Below are 16049 nucleotides of genomic sequence, written 5' to 3' on the forward strand. Positions count from 1 at the left end.
TTTTTTTTACACATGCTCTGATCTGTCTGGTTTTCCTCAGCTCAAATCCACCACATTTTATGTGGAAACCTTAGTAAATATGTTGGGTTTTTGTGAAAATGTCGTGAACACGCCCCTTTTTGGAGACCACGCCCTTTCCCCGGCAGCCACACCCATTTTTGGGTTTTCTTGGCAAAATGGAGCGTTAGTCTGGGTTTTTTCAATTCTAACGCAAATTCTGGCGCAAAATCTGTGGCAGACAGAATTTCCGGCGCAATGCGACAGAATCTGGCGCACATCCCGACAAAACATGTCGGGTTTGCAATAGTAAATGAGGGCCAATGTGTACTAAAACGTTCTTGTTTGTTTTTGTAAATTTTTTATTAGCAACAATAGATCAGTGTACAATATATAATGGGGGTGTATGGCCATTTCAGGCCAAAGTCACATACGGCTTAATGATGTTTGGAAGCTCTTATAAAATACAGTAAAATATAAGTATATATATAAAAGTTAGGGTTAACAGGCCTAGAGACAGGTGTATTGTATGCTTTATTTTAGGGCAGTCCAAAGTTCCTGATAACATGGGAACTGCCTTATTGAGCAAAAGATGATTTAAAGCAACTTATCAGGTTAGCTATAGGTCAAACTCTCACTGTTCCCTTTATTTGCTGAACAATGGGACACCTTGATAACATTGAGGGGCAGAGTACATACACATTGTATGCTAATATTAACAGACGCAAAACAAGAACTTTCAGCTATATGACAGCAGACAGAAGTTCGGGGTGATTGATGTCAATCATTGTATTCATGATTGACATAAAGCAGTCCCTATAGCTAACCAGAACCATAAGAAGACTTTTACTATCAGGTACCATTCTTTCCCACCCCCACCCCAAATGGTGCATGGACGAGTTTGTGCTTAGAAAGGTGTAAGGTTGGCACTACTCAATGCCTTGTATCAGCCGGCCCATCAGTGAGGTCGCTCCATGGTTTCGCTCACCATATGCACTAGATCTGTGTTACTCAGATGCCCAAATCAGACCACTAGCAATCCAAATGTAACAAAGAAAAGAAAATGAAAATCCAAAAGTTCACAGCACTGGTAAAACCATTCGTTTATTGAAGATCCATTAAAATCGACAGGATACAAAATAAGGTGCAAACCGGCATGTTCGAGGTAAAAACCTCCCCCTCTGACGTGTTTCCGCCCTACCGGGCCTTAAGGCCCGGTAGGGTGGAAACGCGTCAGAGGGGGAGGTTTTTACCTCAAACATGATGGTTTTAATGGACCGGTGGACCAGTAGGGCGGAAACGCGTCAGAGGGGGAGGCTTTTACCTCGAACATGCCGATTTTAATGGACAGGTGGCCCGGTAGGGCGGAATCACGTCAGAGAAGGAGGTCTTTACTTCATACATGCCGATTTTAACGGACCGATGGCCCGGTAGGGCGGAAAGGCGTCAGAGGGGGAGGTTTTTTACCTTGAACATGAGGGTTTCAATGGAGAGGTGGCCTGGTAGGGCGGAAACGTGTCAAAGCGGGAGGTTTTTACCTCGAACATTCCGGTTTTAACAGACCGGTGGCCCGGTAGGGAGGAAACACGTCAGAGGGGGAGGTTTTTACCTCGAACATGCCGGTTTGCACCTTTTTTGTATCATGTTGATTTTAATGGATATTCAATAAACGAATGGTTTTACCAGTGCTGTGAACTTTTGGATTTTCATTCTGAAGACAGTGAAGGAGGACTGACTGCACTTGCACGGAGGAGGTGAGCGCTTTCCAATTTTTCTCTTTTTTCGGCTAAAGAAAAGAAATGGCAGCGGCAGTCATGATTTATGCAGACATTCAATCTTCTTTATTAAGAGAATATCAGTAGAGACGATAGTTTACAACATAATAGGATGACCCTGATGATGAACTATCACCTGAGTTTATTGTACTGTATGTAAAGTCTTACTGTCTGGAGTCGGAGCATAGTTTCTAAAGCTCGCCACAATCGATTGTACCAATGCAGGCTGATATGTAGAGGACTGCAAATATCCTGCTTACCCTGACCTGAAGGACTTACTTCTCTCTTCTGAATACTCCAAAGACTGAGGGGACAGCAATTTCTAGATCCCCTTAGGAATCTGGGCCTCTGCTTGGGCCAGACGTACGCGTCTCTGTTGAAAGCCATCCAACAGTGTTTTTTTCCAAGTCTTTAGGGAATCTACTATATCAGAAACTACACAGTTACACTCCATATGGGCTAACTCCTTCAGTACCATCTACTAAGTCAGGTACAGTTATTGTTGGAAGTGCTTAAGTTATTGTGGAAGAAGCTTAGTAAAAGTTACCCTTTATGCTTCAACATCTTTGAGTCCAGTGTCTTGGTTTCTACTGCACAGATAACATTAAGGCCTTCCATTTACCACTGCCCAGGACATCATCACTAGGGAAGTTCCCCAGGGGGAAAGAGACTTTATATTAACATTGCAGCCCTCTATTTTACAATACTTTGTAGAAACCCTTGGGAACACTGGGGTACAAATATCCACTCTAGCTTTTCCTGACTACAGGTACCAGCGGACCCTGCCTTACCCCCGTGGGCTTCCCGGTGGCACCACAGCAGATAAAGCATTTAGGTGTGATGTGAGGTGCATGGGGCAGATGTTGTAGCCCAGGGGCAGATGGTGTTGACCCCTAAATGTTCGTGACGCCAGGGCGTAGTTTTATTTGCCCTGCCCAACGGTAGTTGGGCAGGGCAAATAGGAGTCCAAGGCCAGGTTAGGGTTAACGGTAGCTTTACTGAGGTAGACAGATGGTATAGTCTTTACAGCTAGGCCAGGATCCCAGAGAGGTGATCAGTAACACAGAGGGGACCTTGCAGCTTGCTGGGACTTGCAGTGACTTGACAGACTTTAGGACAGCCACGCTGACTATAACTGGCTTGACTTGACTGAAGATAGTGACAGCAGACAGAGATGACTTGACTTACAGATCTGTGGCTGTAATTTAGGCTTGAGGCCTCCAGATGTGCTGGACACTGGCTCTGAGACGTCTGGACTGGACTTGACCTCAGCAGAAAGTAAAACACAAAAGAGAGATGGTAGTACCTCCCCCTCTTATAAAGGGGGGCTGAGCAAGGCACCCATAGGCTAGCTGTGGGTCATCTGGTCACCTGGTGCTCTCTGGGTAACAAAACATGTAACTTTAACATATGACAACCATTATCATGTGATCAATGACCAAGTGATCATATCAAAGGTCCTTTACACTTCATGTACAACCTATGCACTTCATGGGGGAACACTGCAGGTGAGCCCTGAGGACGTACAGGGACTCAAGCTGATCGGTCGGTGAGATGCATATCCCGTACTTGGACATCACACATTTACAATCACTTTTATTGCTGCTTATCTCATAGATGAATAAAGGATCAGGAATGCTGAAATCCAACATTATTATATTCTACATGGAAGCCAGACAGAAGCCTAATGGACCCCTTTATAAATCAATGCAGTCCACCAGAATTTAATCCATTTAACACAGCAGATCTGTCATAACCATCATGGGTCCAGAAAATATCAAAGCCATGATATTGGTGAGAAAAAAGTCTTATACTGATCAGATCCACCACCGCACACTCCCTCTCCACCACCGCACACTCCCTCTCCACCACCGCACACTCCCTCTCCACCACCGCACACTCCCTCTCCACCACCGCACACTCCCTCTCCACCACTGCACACTCCCTCTCCACCACCGCACACTCCCTCTCCACCACCGCACACTCCCTCTCCACCACCGCACACTCCCTCTCCACCACCGCACACTCCCTCTTCACCACTGCAGCACATGTGTCAGACATCACTGCTGCTTCCCATGGCATTCATCTCCCCTATGGTATAACCCGTCCTACAGTCCTCATCTAACTGGGCATCCCTAGAGTTCTCTGACTCAGACTAATAAAGGGCCAATACTTCCTCCATTCATACAAAGGTATATTTCAAATCTATGTCCTCCCTTCCTGACCAAGTCTCTTCTTCTGCTGCCTCCCCTGACCTTCTGCTTATTCCTTGTACAGCGAGAACTTCATATGCCCTGACCCCAGCTTTTTGACCAAACTAGGCCTACTGTGACCTTCTATTTGATCTGTTACGTGCATTGTCTATTCCTACTATACCAAGCTTGGCTTGGCTACTCTGAAGTTAGCGTCCTGGGGTATCCCCACAGCAAAGTCAAGATTCCTCTACAGAGGTTTTAGGGTGGATAGCCAAGTCTCCTTAATCTCTACTGCTCGGATAACCCCTACACAAAAACCAAATCAGATAGCCCTCATATCCTACTTTATGCATATGGATAGCTTAAAGGGGTACTCTGCCCCTAGACATCTCATCCCCTATCCAAAGGATAGGGGATAAGATGTCTGATCAGGGGGGGGTCCGGCCACTGGGGACACCTTCGATCTCGGCTGCGGCACCCCAGACATCCGGTGCACAGAGCGAACTTCGCTCCATGCCGGATGACTGGCGATGCGTGGTGGAGGCTCGTGACGTCACGGTCACATCCCGCTTGTGTCGTCACTGCGATGCCCCCTCAATGCAAGTCTATGGGAGGGGGCGTGACCGGCGTCACGCCCCCTCCTATAGACTTGCATTGAGGGGGCGTGGCCGTGACATCACGAGCCTCCGGCGCTGCACCCGACGCTCTAAATGAATGCCGGGTGCAGCAGGGAGATCCCGGGATTCTCCAGCGGTGGGACCTCCGCAATCAGACATCTTATCTTCTATCCTTTGGATAGGGGATAAGATGTCTAGGGGCGGTGTACCCCTTTAATGAAGATTTGTGGGATGGTATCTAGGGTGGAGAAATCAGTGAGGGACCTTAGCAGCGTATGAATATCTGATACCTGCGATCACCTTATACTTGAACAGTTGAAAAGACAGCTGCTCAGGATTTTTCACATTTAAGAAACTGTCTGGCAGTATTACTTGGACAATGAATGTGTTTGTATTTATAGGCACGATGTGGCAGTAGATATGGGTGGGTGCTAAAAAGAATGACGTGCACAGAGCACCATAGTCCGAGGGGGCATTGAGACACTCCTGAAACATGGTCTTCAGATAACTGAGGTAAAGGTGATGGCCATTTGCTTCAACATAAATAGGGAAGTTACACTGTTATCATTCTGGGGCTGGAACCCAGAAGAATGAAGTCTTGGCCAATAGAGCGGCTAATGGTCGAGTTATAGGATTTTTCTAATCTTGTACAAGCCCTTTAATATTCATGTTGTATAAGTGTCTTATTATAACTCATAAAGGTCTTTCCTTCATATGCTCTATTACATTTTGGAAATTTTGGAATGGGTATTCCCTAATGTGACAAGCCCTTTGGTACTACACCAGGAGGTCCTCAGGTCTCCATTACTAGTCCTACATTTCTACTGAGATTGCTTTTTAATATCAAAACCCGCAAGATTTTCCAAGAAGCTGTTACTGTAAACACCAGTGAAAAGCACCAGAATAATTCATCTGTCGACTGTCTCGGTAGGAATGAGTTGTCATAAAGTATGACAACCTATACTAAACCCTCGAAAAGAGCTGCATCGGAAAATACCAGCACTGCTGACAAACTTCTATTACCTGCAGTGACAGAAACCCACTTAACAAGAAAAGTACTGAAAACCGGAGCAGAACATTCTCATCAGTCACTAGTGAAATCTAGAGTCACCGAGAGGAGCGATGACATCGGGGCCGACTACCCCATCACTGACACATTGTCAACAGCATTATCAGTGCTGCACATAATAAATGCTTAACTTTATTATGGCCAAACTATTAATATACAGCTACACATAAATGCTGTGGATTTACTGCCCTGGAAAATCTGAAGCATTTCTGCAACAAAATCTCCAGTAAAAAGAGTATATGCTCTGCCAATAGGGTTGAACACCCAATGAGACACTCCTGGAACATGGTCTACAGACAACTGGCCCTCAGAGAAAACCCGACTCGGAGGGTGCTTATGTTTGTGGGCTTCCCCAGTGGGTGGTACCTGAAGTTATAAAAGGTTAAGTAAAAGGTCATGGGTTGAGTTGTTGCCACTTTTATAGCCACTTTAGCACATCAGGTTGCTTAAAGGGGTACTCTGCCCCTAGAAATCTTATCCTTTGTCTGCCACTGGGGACCCCCTTGATTTCCCTGCTGCACCCGGCACTCGTTTAGAGCGACGGGTGAAGCATCGGAGGCTCATGACTTCCAGGTCATGCCCCGCTCGGGACGTCACGGCCACCCCCCTCAATGCAAGTCTTTGGGAGGGGGCGTGACGACCGTCACGCCCCCTCCCAAAGACTTGCATTGAGGGGGGGTGGCCGTGACGTCACGAGCGGGGCTTGATTGTGACATCACGAGCCTCCGCCCCGCATCGCCAGTCATCCGGCACGGAGCAAAGTTTGCTCCGTACACCGGAGGTCTCGGGTTCCACAGCCAAGATTGCGGGGGTCCCGAGTGGCAGGACCTTCAATCAGACATCTTATCCCCTATCCTTTGGAGTACCCCTTTAAGCATCCTTAAACCACCCGCAACAGGGGCACCAAGTATATTCTCTACCAATAGGATTGAACCCCCCCCCCATGAGATGCCCCTGGAACATGACCTACAGTGAAAAGATCCATTAACTAAAGCTAACAGAGAGAAGGAGAGAAAACCTTAACGTATGGCAGAGAATGCTCTCATAATAGCAAAAAATTGTTGAGAGAGGGGTGAATCCTGTTATCTGGATACATATGTTTTACATTTCTTTACATTCAGTAGCTGTAATTAATATTAAAGGAACAAGGTAATCCCAGCTCGTCATCATGTTATCTCTTTCTTCTGTTAACGCCGAGCAAGGTAGAAAAACAGCCTCAGCCTCAGAGGTTATGGTAATGGGTCCTCTTTACGTCCCAACAGAGATCCGTGATGTGTTTAATGCCCGGGAGAATACTACATCATTGGGGGAGTCTATCAGGAGGAGAGCTGTGACTTCTGTATCTACTGCGCTTGGTTGAAGAGAGAACGAAGACCATAAAAAACACAAATATCAAAACTACCCCCCACCCCACATAACGTACTAAATATGATAAAACAAGAAAGTATGGTGAAAGGCAGGTACAGGGAAAAACAATAATGACATGTTCTGTTACATGCTGTATTATCGTAATATGGTGTCAAGCAGAGGAACCATACTGGGGCACACACAGGGCATGGGCTTTGTCTTAAAGGGGTACTCCGGCCCTGAGACATCTTATCCCCTATCCAAAGGATAGGGGATAAGATGTCTCACTGTTGGGGTCCACTGCAATCTTGTATTCGCCACCCACCTGTTTGAGCTGCACGCCGTGCTACCAGCTCACAAACAGCCGGGTAGTGACCACGGGGCCGGAGTATCGTGACGTCCCCATGTGACGTCACCCCCACGCCCCCGCTATGCAAGTCTATGGGAGGGGGCATGACACCCTGGTGTACCACAGTATATACTGTAAAGCAGGGATGTAGCTAGGGGGGTGCTAACGGGGCTATAGCCCCGGGCCTCAGGCCCATAGCCCCGGGTCTCTGGATACCACTGTTTTTTTTTTTTATTATTGCCACTGCTGCTTTAAGACAGAAGCCTGTCAGCCTTGCTGCTCTCCCCCCCCCGCCCCTCCACGCATAGCCACAGTCTCCGAAGATTTCTGCCATTCAGGCTCGGCGGCCCTGTGTGCAAGGTAGGGCCGGCACATAAGCCTCGTTGTCTCCTATTTGGAGTGTTTTCTACCCCATTGGGAGTGTTTTCTACCCTATTGAGAGTTTTTTGTCCCTTTTCGAGTGTGTCCGCATCTGCTATTGGGATTGCCCCCTATTCGGAGGGTGCAAATACATTAAGTCTTATGGGACTCTGCCGGGGAATTAAAAACTGTCCGCTATTGGGATGTGTCCTCTAAGGGAGATTCTACTGCATACATGTTTAGATGTAATCTCTGCTTGCTATCAGTCAAACATTTATGAGGGTCCCCTCCTGACCACTTTACTGTTTTGACATCAACCTGCGGAGAAAGTGGAGCAGTTCCCATGCCCAGATTTTGGATTATCCACGCAGAGAAACATATTGCAGTTAGCCACTTGACAAGTCACCTGCGGCATCCTGCTGGAACCTTTCCAGGAATCTATTGTTAGTAGGTAAATTATCGCCTCCTGACTACAGACGGTGTAGTAGCCCCTGTTCTGAATGTACAATGAAGCGGAGCGGTACACGTTGACTACAGCTCACTCTTAGCTCCCTGGCTTCTATTCAGCAAACTCAGCTGGCTCCCGCTCGCTGCTCAATACAGATCTGTAACATGAAGCCGCTCAAACAATGGGATAGGAACGTGAAATTGAGCAAAGTCAAAGGCAACCGCTGTGCAGATTAATATGCGGAAATAAATTATTCAGCTGAGCAGAGATATAAAGGAAACATGCCCTATTTTAATAATTGTATATAGCATTACTTTTATGGATATTCCCTTGGCTGGCATGAGATATAGGTGGAGAAGGTGGCTGTATAAGGCACCCTGCTGAGGGAGGGAGGAGGAAAATTTATATATTTAAAGGGCTACTCCAGCGAAAAACATCTTTTCCCCTGTCCAAAGGATAGGGGATAAGATGTCTGATCGTGGGGCTCCAAGCTTCCACGTCACGCCATGCCTCCTCTATTCATGAATGGAGGGGGCGTGGCATGATGTGGAAGCTTGAGGCTTCCACATTCCGGGCGCCACCACTGCTGCCCCAGAGATCTCGGGGGTCCCCAGAGGCGGAACCCCCGTGATCGGACATCTTATCCCCTTTAAATAAGATGATTTTTTGCTGGAGAACCCCTTTAAAGTCTTTGTCCCAGAATAGGGGATAAGCATATAATCGCAGGGAGTCTATCTTCAGGAACGTCCAGCAATATCAAGAAGGTAGTCTTGAGTTTTCTGCTGTATTCAGATTCCCGTTTTCAAGGCCTTTGGGCACCTCAGTAGTCGGACCTCCTGCAATCATACACTAATTTCCTTATTTTAAGGATAGGGGATAGGTTTTAATAGTGGCACAATCCTTATAAGAAAAGAGAAAAATCTAGAGAGACTGTGATTGGCTGAACTTTAGGGTCTGAGTGTGGGGGCACATTCTGGAACCCCTGTCTTGAGCATCAATAGACCCTGTCCCTCCTCAGAGAATGTTAAAGTGTTGCTGTCATTAAAAAAAACATTTTTGACATGTTGCTCAGACATGTTCTCACTCCTGAGACCCACTGCAATCGTGAGATCATGAGATACACTTCCTTGCTGTATGATCTGACCTTTTCTCTACATAAAAGCTTGCTAGAATAGGCCCATCAACTTCCAGGCAGTCTAAGTGAGGACAACATCATCCATCTCTAAATGTGTTATCTGTGGAAGTCTCCAATAGATTCCTCTAGACATCCACATTAGCAGTGTGAACCAAGTCCTGTTGGGTCAACAAGTGCAGATGGCAATGACTAAGGCCTGTTTCCATTTAACTTCTGGTAATACCTTTGGTATAATTGGTAAATGGAAGATAAGACATTTGGGATCACTACATACAGAGCCAATGGCCTATTTCCGCATAAGCCCGAGTGGCCATTAGGTCCACTTGTGGGAGACCCCAGAGGTATGTAATCCTTTGAAGGATCATCTGATTCAGATGGCATAGACCATGTCCCCTTCACCCTTTGTCCCACCATGTCGGTGCTTCACCTTGTTGAGCATACATCAGTCACTATTTTTGTTCACATAGGAGTGGCATGCCATTTTATTTTAGGGAGAGCCACCACCTCAGGGAGCTTCTGGTTACCGTGTCCAGAGTGGCCAAATCATAGTCCCAATTCTGTAGATCTACTGCTGTAATGGAAACATGTGCCATCTTGCCCACTTGGCAGCATTGTTAGCTGATGCCACAGGACTTAGCATCTTCATCACTTATCAAAGAGACAGCAGACGGGGTTCTCAGATCTTTGACATACAAGACATAGTCCTGGTTTCAAACAGAAACCTCATGAACTGCTTCAGCTGAGCATAATAGGGAAAGGGCATCTGTTTTCCTGTTGGGTAAGAGTCACAGTGGTAGGACCCTCCAAATTGTGTATTGTAACTTCTGGGCCCCAATGCATAATGTCCCCTTCTTCCTTGTGCCATATATAATACTGATGTCTTCATATGTAGGAGAGGAAACTCTGGACCTATTTAGACACCGGCACAAGGTGTAATTGCCACCTCTTCATGCTATGTTCCAGTTTGTTTTATATGGTATAGATATGTCATTAATAGTTATTTTGACTTTAATAAACTCACCCTTTTATCTTACAGAAACAAAATGTTAATGAAGAGCAAAAGTAAATAAATTAATCAAAATATTAAAAGTGATCCTCTTACCTAACAGCAAGTCTTCTCTGACTTGGGGTCAGTGTTTCTTCTTTACAAAAGATTCCTTAAAGAGACAGAATGGAAAATGAAAAACATAAGAGGGCTATTGGACACCCCATCCTTCCCCCCCAAACCCTCAAAAACTCCCATATATATATATATATATATATATATATATATATATATATGCAGAAAAATGCCCTGTACAGTGTAAGCATTCTCTGGATCCCCATATACTTTCGGACTACACCTCTCAGCATCCTCTGCCAGCCTCTGCAGCTGGCGATCCCTAGGTTGAGAGAATCTACTATGGAGCGGATGTAATCTGCCAATATGTAATTACAACCATTCTGAATCCAGGCACATTACCATGTATAATTACATGTGCAAGGGCTGAATAAAGAGAAGGCCCAAAAAATGCTGAGAGCGTTCAATAAAAGCTATCTACTTCCATCATAGAAGCTTCACATGAGCCGGTGAAAGAATTTCACCAGTAATAAAAGGAGTATAAGGAGAGCATCCTTTTTGCCTCCATTGGTTGGTGGTAAGTGTTCTCATACCTTTCATTTGCTGTATTGGAAATTTTATCAGAATGCATTGTGGCCAATGGTCAACATATGCCACTATACAACTATACACTGATATATGTCAGGGGCACATTGCTCGGCTCATTAGCAGAAGATGGCAAATCTGAAGGTTTATACCTGCAATCGCGCTTTTAACCCCTACCTGGAGCTGTGATTTGTTACACCATGTGATACCATCCAACAGCTTTCCATTAAGGGTAGGGTCACACGTTGCGCATCCTCAGAATATTTCATGCTGCAGTAAATCCGCCAGGCAGCAGGAAATACGCTGCTGATTTTGCTATGAGCAGACACACAGGGTTACCCCTCCACAGCCCTGTGTGTGCAGTAAGGTTTGAAGGCGGGCCCTCTGGGCCCGCCTACAAACCTTACTGCACACACAGGGCTGTGAAATACGCAGAGGATGCGCTATGTGTGACCCTACCCTAAAGGGGTATTCCCAACTTAAAATGCTATCTCCTATCCAAAGGATGGGGCATAACAAGCTAATCTGAGGAGGGTGGTATTCAGACCACTAGGACCCCAACTGATCACAAGAATGGAGGAACATTGTCTCCTGAATGAACAGAGCGTACCATTTGATCTCTATGGGTCTTTGGAACTTTGCTAAGCATCAACCACCTCCCTCGGATACAAACTCACCCGGAGGGCCAGCCTACAAACTTTACTGCACACACAGGGCTGTGAAATACATGGCGGATGCGCTATGTGTGACCCTAACCTAAAGGGGTATTCCCAACTTAAAATGTTATCTCCTATCCACAGGATGGGGCATAACAAGCTAATCTGAGGAGGGTGGTTTTCAGACCACTTGGACCCCCACTGATCACAAGAATGGAAGAACATTGTCCCCTGAATAAACAGAGCGCACAATTTGATCTCTTTTGGTCTTTGGAACATTACTTGGCATCAACCACCTCCCTCCCGTACAAACTCAGACAAGCTGAGTGTACATGTCTTCTCAATGGCAAGAGATAGGATACCTCCAGAAACATTGGATGGTTTGATAGGCCCCAAGATCGATGGGCTCTGGTGATGTTCATGAAATGTGTATGAGCACTTTAGATTATCAGTGCTTTTAAAAATTTTCGGTGCATCCTCATGATAGGACATTATTAATTAGATTGGCAGGGAGTCTGACACCCGGTACCCCTGCCGATCAGCTATTTGAAGGGGCCACAGTGGTTGTGTGAGCACTGCAGCTTGTACTTAGAATCAATGTACTATTGGTAGCGGCAGTTATTCCATTCATGTGAAGTGGACAATGCTATAGTACCTTGTACCTCCCCGGTAACCCCTTAGTGGTGCCCAAACACATTAGATGAATAGTCTTCTGAGTTTGCACAATGCACTACTATTAAGTAATAGAAAACCAGCAGACATAAATGGAGAAGAAAGTGTGGTGGCCCAGTACAGAAGTGGCCCTTCTGTACATTGTTTGGTCCTTTCAGGTGGACTCGGTCCCAGTCCCCTGGCCCCACACTCCACGGGACTCTCATCACACTATGTTTATATAAAGGGTTGATGTGTTGTATTTAAGTGAATATGTCTTTAAGTCCTGTTGCTAAGTCAAGTAACCAGGGAAGTGTCAGTGACCAGGTGACTTGTGGGTGTCCTATGGGAATCCTCCAAATTGCTCCCTTATATACTTGGGAGGAGCTAGCCCGTTCAGTTGATGCTGAGGAGCAGTACAGTCAAGACCTGAGAGTGTCTGGTGTCCAAAGGGAGACCAAGGCCTAACAACACAGCCACGCTTCCGCCAACCATGTATCCCTTCAGGTGAAAGACAAAACCTGGTAAGCAACCACAGGGGAGGAGACTAGTCAGTCATAGTCAAGTCTAACAAGTCTGCTAAAGTCAACGTGGGATGGCATAATTAAGTCCAAGTCCACTACAAGTCGCAGCAAGCCGGCAAGTCTCCGCCTCAGTAAATTTGCCATTGTTCCGTAACCTTGCATAGGAGTGATTATTTGCCCCACGCCTAGCCCAGGAACCAGCAGCCATACCTCGGGCGGTGTAGAGGATAACCATGCCCTGGCATCACAAACACAAGGGGTTAATGCCATCTGCCCCTAGGGTTATAATATCTGCCCTTCCATCGCACCCTCACCACAAAAGCATCACGTAACTTATAATAATAATAATATATGACTAATAATATTATTAATAGTGTTGCTCGCGAATATTCGCAATGCAAATTTTATTCGTGAATATCGCATATTCGCGACTATTCGCGAATATAGCACTATATATTCGTAATTACGAATATATATATTTTTTTTCACAGTACACATCACAGTGATCATCCCTCTCTGCTTCCAGCTTGTGTGGTCTAAAGAAGGCTCTAATACTACTGTGTGAGACTGGCGTATGAATTTTCGCATATGGGAAGATTTGCATATGCGAATTTTCGCTTATGCAAATTTTTTGCATATGGTAATTTTAGCACATGTGAATTTTCATTTATGCTAATTTTCGCATATGCGAAAATATAACGCGAATATTACGAATATGCGAATTTAGTGAATATATGACGAATATTCGTCCATATATACACGAAATATCGCAAATTCGAATATGGCCTATGCTGCTCAAAACTAGTCAACACGCGCTATCTGGCCAGCGAGCCAGGGCCCCGTACAGGAGATCACGGGGCCCCCCAGCGGTCGGACCCCCCGCAATCTGAAACTTATGCCCTATCCTTGGGATAGGGGATGTTTTTCAACACTGGACTACTCCTTTAATGGCCTCCAAAATGAAGTTCCTCTGATGTATGGGCCTCAAGGGATCTTCCACTAAAAAAGATTAAACAGCTTCCACTCCTCTGTCATGTGGTATGTTACTATACAATGAAGCAACATCTAGTGTTGCCCACATATAGTCCTCTTCCCGTATGATATCTTTCAATAGGGTTAATAAACGCCCTTTTATTTCTGAGGTTTGCTGGTAAAGACCCCGCACATTTCTGTAACTGATGGTTTATATATTCAGATAAACATCTGGCGACTATCGGCCGACCAGGTGTTTTTTTTTCCGTTTTTTATGTACCTATGTACCTAGAAAATAAAAATAACATACATTTGGGTTGGGGTTAAATATATATCATGTTTTTCCCTCTTAAAGGGGTACTACGCACCAAGACATCTTATCCCCTCTCCAAAGGACCCCTGTGATCTCGGTTGCGGCACCCTGCGGTCAGCAAACTTACTCTGTGCGTAATGACGGGTGATACAGGGGCCAGCACATCGGCATAGCCATTGACTGTCCTGGCATGCTGGGAGTTTTGCTACAGCTGGAGACACCCTATTTGGGAAGCACTGCCTTAGGGTAATTTGGTGGTGGATGCAAATCCCTAATTTAGGCCTCAAATGCACATGGTGCTCTTTCACTTTGGAGCCCTCTCATATTTCAAGGCAACAGTTTTGGGTTACAAATTTTTTTTCTCTTCTTTTACACCTTAAGAAAAGGTAAATTTGGGGTCTACACCAGCATGTTAGTGTAAATAGAGTGTACCATATACATTTGAGGCTTAAATAGGTGATTTGCACAGGGGTGGCTGGTAGTTACAGCAGTTCTGACATAAACATAAAAAACACCCATATGTGACCACCATTTGGAAAACTACACCCCTCACGTAAAGTAACAAGGGGTATAGTGAGCCTTAACATCCCACAGGTGTTTGACAAATTTTAGTTAAAGTTGGAGGTGAAAATAAAAAAAATTTATATTTTTTTCCCTAAAATGCTGTTGTTACCCCAATTTTATCATTTTCACAAGGGGTAATAGGAGAAAATGCCCCACAAAATTTGTAACCCCATTTCTTCTGAGTCAGAAAATACCCCACATGTGGATGTAAAGTGCTCTGCGGGTGAACTACATGGCTCAGAAGAGAAGCAGCACCATTGGGCTTTTCGAGAGAGAATCTGGCTGAAATTGAAGGCCATGTGCGTTTAGGCCTCCATGGTGCCGGAACAGTGCCCCCCCCCCCCCCCCCCCGATGTGACCACATTTTGGAAACTACAGCCCTAATAAGAAGTGCAGTGAGCATTTACATCTCACAGGTGTCTGATAGATTTTTTTGAGCAGTGGTCTGTCAAAATGAAAAATTAAAATTTTTCATTTGCACAGCCCACTGTTCCAAAGATCTGTCAAATGCCAGTGGGGTTTAACCCCTTAAGGAACCAGCCCATTTTCACCTTAAGGACCCAGCCATTTTTTGCACATCTGACCACTGTCATTTTAAGCATTAATAACTCTGGGATGCTTTTACTTTTCATTCTGATTCTGAGATAGTTTTTTCGTGACATATTCTACTTCATGTTAGTGGTAAATTTTTGTTGAGGCTTGCATCATTTCTTGGTGAAAAATTCCACAATTTGATGAAAAAATTGAAAATTTAGCATTTTTCTAACTTTGAAGCTCTCTGCTTGTAACAAAAACAGACATTCCAAATAAATTATATATTGATTCACAGATACAATATGTCTACTTTATATTTTCATCATAAAGTTGACAGGTTTTTACTTTTGGAAGACATCAGAGGGCTTCAAAGTTCAGCAGCACTTTTCCAATTTTTCACAAAATTTTCTAAATTGGAATTTTTCAGGGACCAGTTCAGTTTTGAAGTGGATTTGAAGGGCCTTCATATTAGAAATACCCCACAAATGACCCCATTATAAAAACTGCACCCCTCAAAGTATCCAAAATGACATTTGGGTAAGTGTGTTAACCCTTTAGGTGTTTCATAGGAATAGCAGCAAAGTGAAGGAGGAAATTCAAAATCTCCATTTTTTACACTCGCATGTTCTTGTAGACCCAGTTTTTGAATTTTTACAAGGGGTAATAGGAGAAAAAGTCCCCCAAAATTTGTAACCCAATTTCTCTAGAGAAAGGAAATACCTCATATGTGTATGTCAAGTGTTCGGCTGGTGCAGTAGAGGGCTCAGAAGGGAAGGAGCAACAATGGGATTTTGGAGAGTGAATTTTTGCTGAAATGGTTTTTGGGGGGCATGTCACATTTTGGAAGCCCCTATGGTGCCAGAACAGCAGAAAACCCCACATGGCATACCATTTTGGA

General features: G+C 45.0%; 1 protein-coding gene across 3 annotated transcripts in view; it reads right to left on the reverse strand.

Moving 5' to 3' along the window:
- Positions 1 to 16049, reverse strand: part of MBOAT2 (membrane bound O-acyltransferase domain containing 2) — a 226817-nt gene that overhangs the window by 42684 nt on the left and 168084 nt on the right. For all 3 annotated transcript variants that reach the window (XM_056564137.1, XM_056564139.1, XM_056564138.1), the window contains one exon: positions 10395 to 10449. In XM_056564137.1, the coding sequence (XP_056420112.1) occupies positions 10395 to 10449 (55 nt within the window). The remainder of the gene's footprint in view (positions 1 to 10394; positions 10450 to 16049) is intronic.

The sequence above is a fragment of the Hyla sarda genome, chromosome 3 (assembly GCF_029499605.1).
Source record: "Hyla sarda isolate aHylSar1 chromosome 3, aHylSar1.hap1, whole genome shotgun sequence".
Classification (NCBI taxonomy): domain Eukaryota; kingdom Metazoa; phylum Chordata; class Amphibia; order Anura; family Hylidae; genus Hyla; species Hyla sarda.